Source organism: Hemiscyllium ocellatum, chromosome 19 (genome assembly GCF_020745735.1).
Source record: "Hemiscyllium ocellatum isolate sHemOce1 chromosome 19, sHemOce1.pat.X.cur, whole genome shotgun sequence".
NCBI lineage: Eukaryota > Metazoa > Chordata > Chondrichthyes > Orectolobiformes > Hemiscylliidae > Hemiscyllium > Hemiscyllium ocellatum.
Genome location: NC_083419.1, coordinates 35,199,327 through 35,215,553, shown reverse-complemented (window position 1 = coordinate 35,215,553; position 16,227 = coordinate 35,199,327). Strand labels below are relative to the sequence as shown.

The 16,227-nt window shown below is 39.5% G+C and overlaps 1 protein-coding gene across 1 annotated transcript in view; it reads right to left on the bottom strand.

The window, feature by feature from the left end:
• Window positions 1-16,227, bottom strand: part of dock4 (dedicator of cytokinesis 4) — a 458,861-nt gene that overhangs the window by 331,086 nt on the left and 111,548 nt on the right. Inside the window, exon 2 of the mRNA XM_060839361.1 lies at window positions 1,636-1,719. Coding sequence (XP_060695344.1) covers window positions 1,636-1,719 — 84 coding nt within the window. The remainder of the gene's footprint in view (window positions 1-1,635; window positions 1,720-16,227) is intronic.

Genomic DNA, 16,227 nt, shown 5'->3' with positions numbered 1-16,227 from the left:
TCAGATTTTGGGGCCTTGACAGTAGCCACAAATGACAGACTGGTTTCCATTGGGAATGTTCAAGGAAAGAGTCTGCATTCAGTGCTCAGATATCTCAGAGGATTGTGGAATTAGTGGGGGTGGAGGGAGGAGACCAAGAGAGACGAGGACAAGGCTGTGGAGAAACACGAAGATAATGAAAATGTTAAAATTGATTGGGTGACTTAACTAGGATCTAATGTTAATCAATGACTACAGGGCTGATAGGTGAATGGGATTGGTGTAAATGCAGCCAAATTTCCACATTTGTGCCTTTTATTTAAAAAATAAGACACAGGCAGAAGTTTTGACCAATTGAGGAGGCAAAATCTGACAGACTGGCTAGCGTTTTGATTTCAAAAGGAAACAGAGCCATTGGGGAGGGTTCAGTCACAAATGAAATGGTGTAGTGACAGTCAATAGAGGTCAAAGATGAACAGTGACACAGGCATCTGGTTTAAAGATTAACCAAAAGGTCAAATATGAGAGCACGGCTCTATACAGTGTGGTTTTGGGCCAGGATGACTGCCAGGACGAGGATGAAATCAGCATGTAGGGAACCTGGCAGAGACTGGAACCAATGGTTTTGCTTCTTCTGAACCTTTAATTGAAGGAGTTTTCTGCTGAACAGAGTACTGGATGTCAGACAGAGTTTGATAACATAGAGCGAAGTTGCAGATGTCAATATACTGAATGAAACAGATGCTGTATTTTCAGATTACAGCATATTCTTGAAATGAAACTGTTAGCAACAAACTTTAAAAACTAAGATTGCACAGAAAAAGTAAACTTCAATGGAATTTAATCGTGTTCCAGGAAACACAATACCATTAATCAGTAGAAGAAAACATTCTTGACATATTGACCTGGAGTTTGCATTTTTTTTAGTGCAATTTACCAAAATTAGTCATCCCACATAAAAGATACAGGAATTTCAACCACAAAACAAACAGAATAAAATAAGCTCCTAAATCCTTTTTGCTGATGCCAGTCCCCTCTCAAAACCTGCAATGGTCCCAGATTTAATTGATCACTGTGGAAAGTTCCTGTTAATTGTGCCAAATGCAAGGCTTTGAAGATGCTTGTGTTTAGGTACAAGGATATTAATGGGCATCCGTTACAAAATTGAAGTATTATACATTACCTACTTTCCTCAGAGAGCGAAAACACCAAATAAAACTTTTATTTTGTTTTAAAATGCAATTTCAGTTATTTAGAATCATGTTACTTACAGCCAGTAAACAAGGGACAGTGTATAAAAATCTTTATTTCTTCGAACAAATCTATTTTCACTTGTATTATTAAACCAACGCAAATATTTAAATAAACATTACTGAAATTTTAAAACAATACCTTTGTATTCTGAATTGAGCTGGATTGATTCTTGCACAATCTCAGTCTACAATTTACAAATGTTTGAGCAGAAATCTGACTGAAACAAAATCCCTTTGGGCAACTTTGAGGATGATTTGCATTGGATTACCGACTGCAGCCATAGCTGAAATTTTTTATGTTTTTAAAAATCAATTGTATAGTCAGACATATTTGTGGATACTGGTGGAGGCAAAGTCTAATCTACCAGAGTTTCCAGAAGAGGATGTTTACTGAAAAACTCACCATCACATTTTTCCAGTATCTGAACTGTGTCTCCCACCTCCAATGGTAAGCCATGAGGAACTGTTCCTCGAAAACCAGATATCACTGTAAAGAGAGAAGTAGAAATACTTGTTAATTACAGGTAAACATTAATATCTGTAAAGTATAATTCAATGAAATTGTAAGAGTGATGGGTTTTCATACATCATAATTAAACAGAAGTTAACGTGAACATACTTCAGAAATATACATGTTGATCAGCTATATGAATGAAACATTTATCTTCATATCTGGATGACCTTAACTAAGTCCAACTGCATTATGCAATGTGAATTAGATTGAAAAATTTATTTAATAGAAAATTTCAGAACTACTCAACACGTCTGGCAACACCTATGGAGGGAGAAACAGAGTTAAAGCCCAGATCAATAACCTTCCATCTTGCATTCTAAAATGTTAAATGCTCTTTTCTTCATAGATACTGCCAAATGTGCTGAGCATTTCTAGCATGTTCTGTTTTTATTTCCAATTTCTGTCATCCACAACTTTCATTAATATGCATTTTGGCAAACATGACCGGAGCATCAAATTTACTTAATTAGTAAATTTACTTAATTCTTTGAAGCTTGTGTCACACGCAGACAGGGTGGTTAAAAAGGCATTTGGCATGCTTGCCTTCATTACTCAGTCCTTTGAGTATAAAGGTTGGGACAACATGTTCAGGTTGTACAGGCCATGTGGTGAGGCCTCTTCTGGAATACTGTGTTCAGTTCTTATCGCCCAGTTATAGGAAAGATATGATCAAGCTCGGGAGGCTTCTGAAAAGATTTACCAGGATGTTGTCAGTTACAAAAGGTTGGAGTTATAAAACAAAAAGGCTGGATGAGAAACTTAAAGAGTAAGGGGCATATTAAGGTGAGAGGAGAGATTTAAAAAAGACATTGGACACATAAGTAGGAAAGGTTTGGAGGCATATGGGCCAAGAACAGGCAGGTGAGACTAGTTTAGTTTGGGATTATGGTCGGCATGTTATGTTTGGACCGAAGGGTCTGTTTGACTCTATGACTCCATACTAGCAGCGATCCATGAAAGGCTTATCCAATTCTTATCAAAGAGAGTAAGTTTTGATACATAATATGTACATAATATTAATAAAATATATAATATTACACCAGACGAATAAATGTCAATGCTCTTAAAATGTAAAGAGGACCATTATGGTTGTAAGTATTTGTTCTTCAAGCCATGGGTCAGTCAGATAGAGGAAGCATTTGTCAAATTTTGGTTTGAATACGGCAATTAGTTATTTGTTTTCCAAAACAGATAGAGACCATTATTCCAGTCATTTCTTCTGTACCTTCTGATTTCATATGCATTTAGTTTGAGATTTTAATAAATTTTTACCCCCAGATATTATCTCCTAGTTTGGATTTGAGAATTGGTGACAATGTAGATCAGAAAAAATTCTCAAGCATGAAAGTATCAAATAATCATTTTTACAGCAATCTCTGTTAATAGATTGCCTGATTATTAGATTGCTCTTTGTGGGACCTTGCTATCCAGAAATTAGTTCCTGGAGTAATTGCATTTCGGAAGGATTCAAAAGTAAAACACTTTGGGGCAGACTAAAGTTGTAAACGATGCAATATCAATTGCATTCTTCCTCTTAGCAATAATAAAAATAGTAATTATTTATGTAATTTTCTTCCATTGATTCAGATGTTTTCATTGATAAAATCTTGAGCTAAGTTTTTCAAAACTTGATTAAGAATCATTGTCACGGGAATTATAATGATTACTGTCAGCATTGTCACTCAGGACAAAGAATTGTACAGCATCTGGCATGAAATTAGAACACAACAGGTAAATAAAGATGGAAATAAACAGCACTTTGATTCTGAAGTCATGTTCCTTATTTCCCAATATTCCAAGGGGAACATGCACTCTCAAGACAAACTCACCAATTGATGGATCTCAAAATGTATTTCAATTAAATAGCCTATAAAGTATTGCAAGGGTGCAGTTCATAATGATCATTCCTCTGTGGAACTTGATTTACCTTTGTCAAAAATACTAATTTTATGCTCCTCCAAAAGGTGCACATTTTCTGTATGAAAATCCTATTATTACAACAACTTAGCCTTGTTCATTTTTATTTCTAAAAGGCTGTTTTGCATTTCCCAACATGCTGCACAAATCAGGACTGTTTTGCAATTACAAGGCTTAAAAGACTTAGGCTTTGAGACTTTTTCAGAGAAATTGAAAGCAAGCATGTGACCTGTACTGAAGTCCAGCTGACAAGTAGCAAATGGTTTGATTGTTAGAGATTAAAAGCAGCCTTGATTGCTTTACTGGGAAAAGGGTGCAAGGTGGTTTACTCTTGGAGACAGTGGCAGCAGTCTATGTGCTAGCAGTAGATAAACTGAGTCTCAGAAATCACAGAAAAGTACTGAGAATGTCAGGTTGTAAACATGATATTTTAAACTGTCAATTACTTTCAAGATTAAAAAAGAAAGTTAGATTCTCAGGGACACGTGGTCAGCATTTCTTCCTGGACACAAGGCCTATGTGATTAAGACTTTCATATAGTCAGATTTTCAAGGGAGAATGGTCTAAGGACCTGAGAGTAAGACTTTTGAATCACCACAAATAAAAGTAAGTGGTAGTTCAAGCTCAGATTGAAAAATACCAAATTTCTCAAGAGTTAAAGCAAGCCTGGAAGATTCTTGTACAAGAATCACCACTAGGGATAAAAATCTCATTGTAAAAGACAGTTCTGAGATTAAAAGATGTCAAAATAAAGAGAACAAAAGAAAACTACCAGGAGCCAAGGATCACCATTATTTGGTACTGGGAGAATTGAATGCCTACATCAAAGGAAGTTATAAAGTATATCCAAGAAGTGCACTTTCAAGTTTGGGCAAAGAATGAGGGACTGGTCTGTTGTGAAGAATCGAGCTGAAAATGTGTTGCTGGTTAAAGCACAGCAGGTCAGGCAGCATCCAAGGAACAGGAAATTCGACGTTTTGGGCCAGAGCCCTTCATCAGGAATGAGGAGAGGGTGCCAGGCAGGCTAAGATAAAAGGCAGGGAGGAGGGACTTGGGGGAGGGGCGATGGAGATGTGATAGGTGGAAGGAGGTCAAGGTGAGGGTGATAGGCTGGAGTGGGGTGGGGGCGGAGAGGTCAGGAAGAAAATTGCAGGTTAGGAGGGCGGTGCTGAGTTCGAGGGAACCGACTGAGACAAGGTGGGGGGAGGGAAAATGAGGAAACTGGAGAAATCTGAGTTCATCCCTTGTGGTTGGAGGGTTCCCAGGCGGAAGATAAGGTGCTCTTCCTCCAACCGTCGTGTTGTTATGTTTTACTGTTGTGAAGAATGTAAAGTATATGTTGCTATGAGTGTTTAGTTAGTTGTGTTTTTAGTCTTTTGAGATTTTGGTAAACCTTGTTACATGATTATTTCAGTTAATTTGAAGTTATTCTTAAAATACTTAACTGCCTTTATACAGATTATAAGTACATAAAATCATAACAGAATGTGCAATGTAAGCCAGTGATATTGAAACAATAACTAAGATTATTCTAACTGGACTTGAAACATTAATGGTTACTCTCTCCACTCCAGTTTCTCCAGCACTTGGTTTTATTTCACATTTCCAGTGTCTGTACTGTTGAGACATTAAAATGATACAATTTCTAAAGTGGGAAAACATATGTTTCTACACAACCACAGCATATCATGTTGTTATTTCTCAATCTTGAGATCAGCATTATTCTGGAGGACTTCAATCTTGGGTCAGAGTTCAACACCCGAGCCAAGAACCGCAATTTTATGATTAAATGTATTTCAGCTCCTGAAACGTCAAGTCTCCTGCTCCTCTGATGCTATCTGACCGGATGTGCTTTTCCAGAAAATATAGTCATCCAAAATAGAAAATTCAGATTTTCTGACCATGGCTCTGCCAGTTCTATGGAATTATTCGAAGACAGAAAATCAAAATCAGTAGAAACCATGAGTATTTTTCCTCTTGTTACATATAGGTCTGGAAGAATCTGAAAAAGGGTCAAGAACTGTATGGGTACAGTAAGAAGAATCACTTATGACAATGTCATGAAGACTGGGCGAGAATAAAGTAGGGTCTAATGGGAGACAGACCCAAGGTTATGTATTCCCAGCTGTTTTTGAAATAAAGCACAAAATTCTAAACTGTAAATTTCTACAAAGTTGCAATAAATCTACACCTTGCTTACTCTACGGAATTCTTCTCGTTAACCTACACACAGAAGCCATTCTCTTAGATGAAAGAGATTGCAGGAATCTGAAAGCATATTGACAAACACAATTACAAATTTTCCTAAACACATACAGAATCACAGAAAAAAAATTGGGGTAAATTTTCCGAGCAGTGGCAACCTGCTCTATCTTGTTAATGTGAAGAACAAACTCCACATCTCTGACAGGAGATTCTGATGACAGCTCCTGTACAAATGTGGAGAATACCTTCACCTTATCGATGTCCTTGTAGTGGAGGATAGTCAGAGGAAGGCAAAAGCCCCTTTCTTTCATGGCAGTCTTTGCTGTACTCTGTGACTGAATGACAAGTAGACTGTAAAAGTAATTTGGCAGAATATGCCTCATCACCAGAACTTTCCAACAAGCACCAAGACATCGCTTGGCTGATGAGAGCTTTCTTGTACACCTGGTCTGTCTGCACCATTGCACATTGCCCTTGAAGTAGCTGTCGGGGGGGGGGTGGGGGGGTGGCGCAGAGGAGGAGGGATTGAGACAATCACAGATCCCCTTTTAGGATGTGCCTTTGCAAAGGAAGTCTGAAGAAAGATGCAGTGGTTTTTGTCCAGATTAATTCCGAGCAGCTCTGGTGACGCAGAGCACTGTGACACAGAGCTCTGTGCTTGATGGCCTGTTCCCTGGGACTCACACATAAATCAACATCGACTGCACCTGGAGGACCATCAATTCTGTGAAAGGCACTCTTCAGTCTGCCCAAATTTTGTTGGTCTTAAAGTGTAAAGAGTTTACCCTGACCAAAAGTTGCAGACTAGCACATTCCAAGTTCCAAGAATGCCTGCTGAGGTACACACTAAAGGTTGGAATAGCTGTTGCCAAGGTGCAGTGGGGAAAGACCACTGTCAAGTCTTTCTGCCAAAGTTAATTAGGGCTCTATTCAGTTATTGGACCCTCCTGGTGGCTCAGATGTATGTAAATATAAGCTTGCACAAATATGAGATGCTATTGGTTTGTTTGGACAAAGTCAAACTTCAATGTTTATTGGTTTCTTTGATGTGTTACTGAACAGAACCAAACAGTATTTGTGACAGAGTAGATAAAGATATTTCTATGAATAAATTATAGTTTAGAAATTAAAAAAGTATGTAAACATCCACTTTGATAGTTCCTGTGAAAAAAATAAGAATGAAAGTTAAAAGGGATGTTAGGGAACAAAGGTATCAAGTGAGTAGCATGCCACATAAGTGACAGGGTACCTCAGAATGGTAAGGAGGTTATGTGTTCTTGTGGGGAAGTGGGGGCAGGGGGAGGGGTGGAATAGAGTGGTAGTTATCTGGTCTTAGGTTCACAAGTGGTGATTTAAGGTCAGTAGTGGGGTACAGGTGGGAGAATTGTCTGTTAGAAAGTTTATTTTCTTGGGCAATTTCCTTGTAATCTGCTATGTAGGGGGTTCTGTATGGTCCCAATGTGTAACTTAGTTCCCTGCAGAACCTGGAATAGGAGGCCAGAGAGCTCAAAAGTTTATCAATCAGCAATACTTTCATCATTGAAATTGACAGCAACACACCAGTACAGAATGTCTTCGTTCTGAGCTCAGACTTTAAAAACTGCATTTAGTTGAAATTGTCACAAAAATAATTACAAACCTCCTACATCATTAAGATGTTTCAATTCACTGAGTAACCCTGCCCTAAGAGGAAACAATTATCATGAAAATAAACATGTTGGTCTTGGCAAGATTGATCTCCTGCCCTGAAGCCACACAAAACAGTTCTACTGAGCTTTGCTGATGGCAGATATCAATATTGAGTCGATTAAAGATATGATTGGCTAAGGTTAAGTAAAAATCAAGGTTATACACAAAAACAAATTAAAAAAATGAGCGAATACGATAGATCTGTTTCTCATTTACACATTTTAAACTGAACACAGAATCACAGAAGAATTCACATTTGAGAAGTGGTACTGACTACATGTTAACCACACAAACTGCAATCACATAATTCTGCTACCACCACACTGTAAATTCAAAACGACGTCATTCAGAATTCTGTTTTGCACTCTTTCCCCCCTCACTCATCACCTCACTATTGGTACCCCAACAAACCTCTAATCTTGACTCCACATTTCTATGATACCACTTTGCAACAATCAAACCTTTGCTTGGATTGCAATGCAGCAATGTACCTCAAAACCAATATTTTAACCAAGTGTCATATCAACTGGACCAGCCACATAAGTACTCTGGTTACTGGAGCTGTAACTTGCAGCAAGTAAATCACCACTAGATTTCCCACAACCTCCCTGCACCTAAAAAGGTACAGGGTCTGGAGTGAAAGAGAGTACTTATCACTTGCCTCCTAGATGCAGTTAAATCATCTCAAACATGATTTTCCCCAAAAGCATGACTGCTTCATCCACTCACCTTAAAAAAAAACTACTCCCTCTACCATTAGCATTCCTTCCTCCAATGTGGTCTAACTGTCAAGTCTGATTTCACTTTGTATTGACTGCCACCAGGAAGGAGGACAGGACAGTAGGTGCACAAGATCACCATCACACTTGTACACATACAAGTCGCAACTGCATTGTCATGTCACATCCCATCCCATCCTGACCTGGACATGAATTTCCATTTGCTATTTCTTGCGGAGTAAACATCTGGAATTCCCAACCTAACAATACTGTGGGAGCACCCACCTCACACAACTGCAGCAGTGCAAGGCGGCCTATTATCACCTCCTCAGTATCAAAGAATAAATGCTGGCCTTGCCAGTGACATTTATATTTCAAGAACTAATAAAAATCATGTTAATTATACACAAAATCCAAACTTCATAAATACATAGTTTGTCACTTAGAGTAAAACCAAAATATTCAGTTTGTACAATTACATTTCCTTCTCTTTAGCACATACTTAGATTAAAAGGGGTTAAGCCTAACTCTGATATGCTAATAAGACAATACACATCACACAAAGAGATGTAATGTCTTATCTTTGTCTTGCAGCCTCATGGTAAGATGAAGCCACCGTGAGATTTTCTTAAATAAAGTTAATGGTTCCCTTGCCATCGACTCCAAACTTAACTCACATCATACAAGGCCAAGAATATTGTAATCAAGACATCAAAAGTTAAAATGACTAAAACTGGTATAAAATAATAGTTTAGAGGATCCATTGCAAGAAACTTCAGAAAATACATTTGAATTTGATAAGACCATCAGGAATAACCTCTGACTCCACCAAGTCATTCAATCTTATATGAAATATTCACAATTTTTTTAACAGTCAATCACAGGATGTGGGTGTCATTGGCTGGACCAGCATTTGTTGCCCAGAGGGCAGTTAAGAGTCAACCACATTGCTGTAGGTCTGGAGTCGATTTCCTTCCCTAAAAAGGACATTAGCGAACCAGATGGGATTTTCTTATAATCGACAATGATTTCATGGTCATCATTAAACACTTAATTCCAGATTCTTCACTGAATTAAAATTCCATCATCTGATACGGCCAAATTTGAACTCAGGTCCTCAGAACATCAGCTGAGTTTCTCAATTAATAGTCTCATGATAATACTGGCCATTGATAAAAATTAAAATGTTAGTGGGCGGCACGGTGGCACAGTGGTTAGCACTGCTGCCTCACAGCGCCTAAGACTCGGGTCAATTCCCGACTCAGGCGACTGACTGTGTGGAGTTTGCACGTTCTCCCCGTGTCTGCGTGGGTTTCCTCCGGGTGCTCCGGTTTCCTCCCACAGTCCAAAGATGTGCAGGTCAGGTGAATTGGCCATGCTAAATTGCCTGTAGTGTTAGGTAAGGGGTAAATGTAGGGGTATGGGTGGGTTGCGCTTCGGCGGGTCGGTGTGGACTTGTTGGGCCGAAGGGCCTGTTTCCACACTAAGTCTAATCGAATCTAATTTCTAAAGTGATTTCTCCTGATTTTCAGTTATGGGTGACTGAGGCATGACTTTCCCATGCTAGTTGTAAATGAGGTGGGTAACACTCAAGAATTTTCTTTCCCTAACTGCAAGTGTGACTACAAGCAACTCTAATGTTGAGCTGGACTCCACTACACCATAACGTTGTCCTGTGCCTCTACAGGGAGGGAGAGTTGTTAAGTGTGGTTAAAGAAACAGTGTGGCTTCCAGAACATAGCAGGGAAATTCTTTGAGTTTACTCAAATTGCACCTGCATTTGGAATTGCACATTCCCCAATACCTGTAACATTGCTCAATGAAAGATACTCCATCATTTAAGCTGCAGCACTCCTTGACATCATTCCTGACACTATTTATACCACAACTCACCCACAGAAAATCTTCCAGTCATGCCACCCATATACAAACACCCAAACCTGTATCTTCTCAGGTTATGGCAGCCATATCAACCAAACACAGTCACACATGCTCATTCTGTCCTGTCTCATGTGGCCCAAAACAGGGAGGACAGCCAAAGACTGGAAGAGGATTGATGATTTGCATTGGCTTAGCACACTGCAGGGAATGATCACAGAATCATTGGGAACAATGTTGCAGAGCCAACAGGGCCTGGCATTGATGAGGTAGTCTGGGATGGTCATAATTTGCTGCTTCATACAGCTTCCTCAGCTTCTAGCATTCCTCACGACCTACCCTTGGCCTTATGCTTTTGAGATTTCAGACAGAGTCTTAATTTGCTGACAGCCAGCCACAACAGCTTCATGGGGAAGAACTAAAGTAACATCTCCCAACACATGACCTGACCCTCCCAACCGCCATTGCTGGCACTCCATGGACTTTGAGCGAGCTGCAGCCAGGATGTTGGAATCACCTTGTAGAGACCATAACCTTACTCTGTAAGAAATAGAAACACAAATATGCTATATGGCGCCTCAAGCCTGCTCGGTGAGTCAGCTGAATTTTGGCTTGATCAGACACACTTCACCTTCACTTTTCTGCCCTTTCCCTGTAACCCTCGATTCCCCTATTAAACAAGAATCTACCTCAGCTTTAAACCAACAAGACAAATCTACCCCCATGGCTCTCTGAGACAAAGAGTTCCAAAGACACTCAACCCTCAGAAGAAATTCCTCTTATCTCAGTGTTAATTAGGCACCCCTGTATATCCTTTGGCCCTAGACTCTTTCATAAGGGGAAACATCCTCTCAGCATTTGGACTGTCAAGAATTCTATGTTTCAAAGAGATCACCCCTCATCCTTCTAAATTCCAATGAGTGGACTCCCAACCTGTTTAGCCATTGCTGATAAGACCATACCAGGGATCATCAGTGACCATCCACTGAACTGCCTTCAATGAACTATCTTTCCTTCAAAAAGGAGACCCAAACTCAATATATTCCAGATGTGCACCTTGTACAGTTACAGTAAGAATTCCCTATTCTTATACTCCAACCCCTTTGAAAGAAGGAACCACTTTCCATGAGCCTTCCCGATTACCTGCTGTACCTGTGTGCTAACTTTCTGTGTTTCATGCATAAGAAAAGGAGGCCACATGCTGTTCTCCCACAGGGAACCTAAAGTGACAACTGTGTTAGGGCAGATTATCAAAGCACAGCTAATAATGTACACAGACACGTGATGTATTGGTAACTGTATCATCGTCTCCACTCACTGTTCCAGAACATGAAGGCTGACAGCACCATGGCAAAAGGCATTACATAAAGCATAGTGTCCATCTTTTCCACCATGATATCTCCCCTCACTCAGATACTGCTTATGGTTGGGAGTGTTTAACCTTTCTTTTTACGATGTAGCACCCTCCTCAGATGTAATGACTGAGCCCCCACAACTGCAATGTTGTGGTGGATGCAGCATCCAATCACGGATATGGATATGATGCAAGCAAAGAAATCTTGGCTTTAGTAGAGCAATGGCTTTCATGAAAAATGTTTCAAATCTTGTGTGGTGACATGGTAGATGCCAATCATCAGGCAATTGTGTTATTGGTAGGACTTGTTGCCTTACAGCTCTCCTGGATGTGCAAATGGTGGTATGCTTTGGGGCTGCCTTAAGATACAATACAGAATACTAATCCTGATGCAATTCTTGGTTTAGATTCATAGTGCTACTACAAGTGATGCTATGCAAATTAATGTGCTAAATAGCTTTTAAACTGCCCTACACATGCATCAATGAATTTTCCCCATAAATAATACATAGAAGTAATCCTCATGATAGCTTGTGATCTTTTGTGACATTCGTTTCTCTGAAATGCAAAATCTCAATATATTAATTATTAAATGTGTTAAGCTAGCAAAAGTAGTTCTATGTATGATGTCAATAAAAACACAACCAAGTTAGTTGTTCACAGCTGTCCAATTATAAAGCGAGCTTCAAACTAAAAGTTTGATCATGTAAATACAGAAGATGGAGAACAAAAGGCATAGACAATGTAATATGTTTTAAAGAAGGGAAAATATAGAGATCGATGCAATTTAAGTAGTGGGAAAGGATGAGGGAAGAAATAGGTAATTTCCCATTTTGTAGGAAATATACTGCACACTTCTGCATCATTCAAACCATTCCCACATCATTAATCATTTTATAAAGTTGATATTAAAAGTCAAATCAATTTAATAGTAAGAAATCAAAGAAAGATATCTGAAGTTTTAAAGGCCTTATAAATTATCCAAGGAACTCAAAAGCAAAATGGTTCCTTCAATAACAATTGGCAAGCTTTACATTTTCGTGATCAAGTAGCAACTTGAGCAATTTTTACATCATGACAACAAATCCATCAAAATATTCCCCATTATACATCATGGGACTAAAGGATTTATTTTTTCCCATCAAAATACAAACTGAACACACAAGGTCACTGCCTCTCTGTATATCTGACTGGTAGCCTATGAAAGCTCATTCATGCTGGCAACTTGAACCAAGCTGACACACTACTGTGCAACATATATTAACCATCTGCCCTGCAGCTGATAAAACACTTTCTGCACAAACAAACCATCGATTTTCAAATTTATTTTGTTGAACAGTGGTTGCATCAATGCAAAGCATTTCCATAAGATACAGGTGTAGCTTAGGATAATGCAAAATGTATGGACACGGTACAACATTCTGATTTAAAAATTGTCATAAACAATAGATAAGGGGATTGAGCTTACAGGTACATGTGTGCTTACAAGCCCCATGTCCTAGATTTTACTAAAATAACTCACGAGTCAGCCCTATTTAATGTATTGCCTGTATTGGAATCCCACAATTCCATGAATTTTTTATACTTTCCACACTCATCCTATCAGGCCTGACCCGGTTACTCCTTCAAACATGATTATGCTTTTGTGTGTAAGGTTATGAAATGGTATATTTTATATTCAATGTAATATTTTTCAGAGCCATGACCAGAGACTTGAAGTCATAGTCTATATTTGCAAGTGTGGTTTTATTTCATTAATTGCAATTTCACTCTTTGGAGGTTATTTTCCTAATTAGTTCCTAATTAGACGAATCATTCCACATTTTCTCTTGTACAGTTCAGTGCTTTCCTTGATTTTTGTTTCTGTTCCTTTTATTTTGCCCATACTTAGATAGCATGAAAAATGTCTTTGAGATTTTGGAATGAAGATGGGGCTGACAGGGATCACATGACAATGCAATGCCTAATGTATTTAACGTGGTCAAGATGATGCTCAATGTCAGTTGGCCCTCAATTCAACATACTCACTGCTGCATTTCTCACCAAGTGGAAAACGATTAATATATCCAGATGCCCAAATGAGCACAGAACCACAGAATCCCTACAGTGTGGAAGAGGCCATTCAGCCCATTGAGTCTGCACTGATCTTCCAAAGCATTTCGAAACCCAAAGACCAACACCAACAACCACCTCTCCTCCCTCCCTCCCCGCCCCCCCCCCCCCCCAACCCACCAACCTCCATCTCCATAGCCCTGCATTTACCATGACTAATCTACCCAGCCTACAGGGTAATTTAGCACAGCCAATTCATCTAACCTGTATATCTACATTGTCTTGACCTCCTTCCACCTTTCACATCTCCATCGCCCCTCCCCCAAGTCCCTCCTCCCTACCTTTTATCTTAGCCTGCTTGGCACACTCTCCTCATTCCTGATGAAGGGCTTATGCCCGAAACGTCGAATTTCCTATTCCTTGGATGCTGCCTAACCTGCTGTGCTTTAACCAGCAACACATTTTCAGCTATCCACATTGTCTACAGGAGTAATGCCAGAAGGCTGGAGGATAGCAAATGTTGTCCCCTTGTTCAAGAATGTGAGTAGAGACAATCCTGGTCATTGTAGACCAGCGAGCCTTACTTCGTTTGTGGGTAAAGTGTTGGAAAAGATTATAAGAGATAGGATTTATAATCATCTTGAAAAGAGTAAGTTGATTTGGGATAGTCAACACTGTTTTGTGAAGGGTAGGTCATGCTTCACTAACTTTAAGTTCTTTGAGAAGATGACCAAACAGGTCGATGAGGGAAAAGCAATTGACATTGTGTATATGGATTTCAATTAGGTTTTTGATAAAGTTCCCCATGGTAAGCTATTGCACAAAATACAGAGGCATGAGATTGACGGTGATTTAGCGTTTTGGATCGCAAATTTGCTAGTGGAAAGACGACAAAGGGTGGTGGTTGATGGGAAATGGTCATCCTCGAGTTCAGTTACTAGTTGTGTACCGCAAGGATCTGTTTTGGGGCTACTGCTGATGGTCATATTTATAAATGACCTGGACGAGGACATAGAAGGATGGATTAGCAAATTTGCAGACGACACAAGGGTCGGTGGAGTTGTGGATAGTGCCGAACGATGTTGCAGGTTACAGAAGGACATAGATAAACTGCAGAGCTGGGCTGAGAGGTGGCAAATGGAGTTTAATGTGGAAAAGTGTGAGGTAATTCACTTTGGAAGGAACAACAGGAATAGAGGGTACTGGGCTAATTGTAAGATTCTTGGTCATGCAGATGAGCTGAGAGATCGCAGTGCCTATGAACATAGATCCCTCAAAGTTGCCACTCAGGTTGATAGGGTTGTTAAAAGGCATGTGGTGTGTTAGCTTTTGTGGTAGAGGGATTGAGGTTCGGAGCCATGAGGTCATGTTGCAGCTGTATAAAAACCTGGTGCAGCCGCATTTGGAGAATTGTGTACATTGCTAGTCACTGCATTATGAGAAGGATGTGGAAGCTTTGGAATGGGTTCAGAGAAGATTTACTGGAATGTTGCCTGGTATAGAGGGAAGGTCTTATGAGAAACAACTGAGGGACTTGAGGCTGTTTTCGTTCGACAGAATGTTGAGAAGTGACTTAATTGAGACATACAAGATAATCAGAATGTTAGATAGGGTGGACAGTGAGAGCCTTTCTCCTCGGGTAGTGATGGCTGGCACAAGGGGACATAGGTTTAAATTGATGGGTGATAGATATAGGACAGATGTCAGTGGTAGTTTCTTTACTCAGAATAGTAGAGGGGTGGAACGCCCTGCATGCAAGTAGACTTGCCAACTTCAAGACCATTTAAATAGTCATTGGATAAATACATGGATGAAAACGGAATAGTCTAGGTTAGATAGGCTTCAGATTGGTTTCACAGGTCGTCACAACATCAAAAGCGGAAGGGGCCTGTACTACGCTGTAATGTTCTATGTTTCTATCTTTGGACGTGGGAGGAAACCGGAGCACCTCAAGGAAACCCATACAGAGTCAGGCAGAATGTGCAAACTTGACACAGACAGTGACCCAAGGCTGGAATGGAACCCAAGCCCTTGGCGCTGTGAGACAGCAGTGCTAACTACTATGCCACTGTGCTGCACCCATTAATTGCACATGTGGCAAATCTGCACAAATATAGCACCTAGCATAATTTAACTTATATTGTATATGTATGCTAAGGTCTTCATCAAAAAGGTTCATTTCATTACAAATACAATATTCTATTTCCAGAAAAAGGACTCAAACTCACGAGTATGTCAAGAACAAATTTGAATTGTGAAATACGGATTCATCTGTGGAAACGCTAGAGAGCAATTAGTCACAGGTGTTTAACATTAATCCTGCAAAATATTCTGAACTAAATAAACATTTCAAAATGTAATTCACAAATAACTTTAATTATTCATCTCAAAATTGCACCTTGTTACTAATCATACAACATTTCTGAAAAGGAAAGTCAGTGGCCCCTTAGCAATAAAAAGGCAAATGCACTCCTGCTCAGAAAGGTACAAATCTGAAAGCAACTTTAAATTGGCACTTATGTCCACCTAGAGTTCACATTTATCAGTATTTTGCAGTTTTTCTAAATACAGTTCCCGACCATGCAGTGATCCATTTTAGTATTTTTTCATAAAGACAGGAGGCAAAAAAGAAGAGGAGCCGCCAGTTCCATTTCACAAAAGCACTCA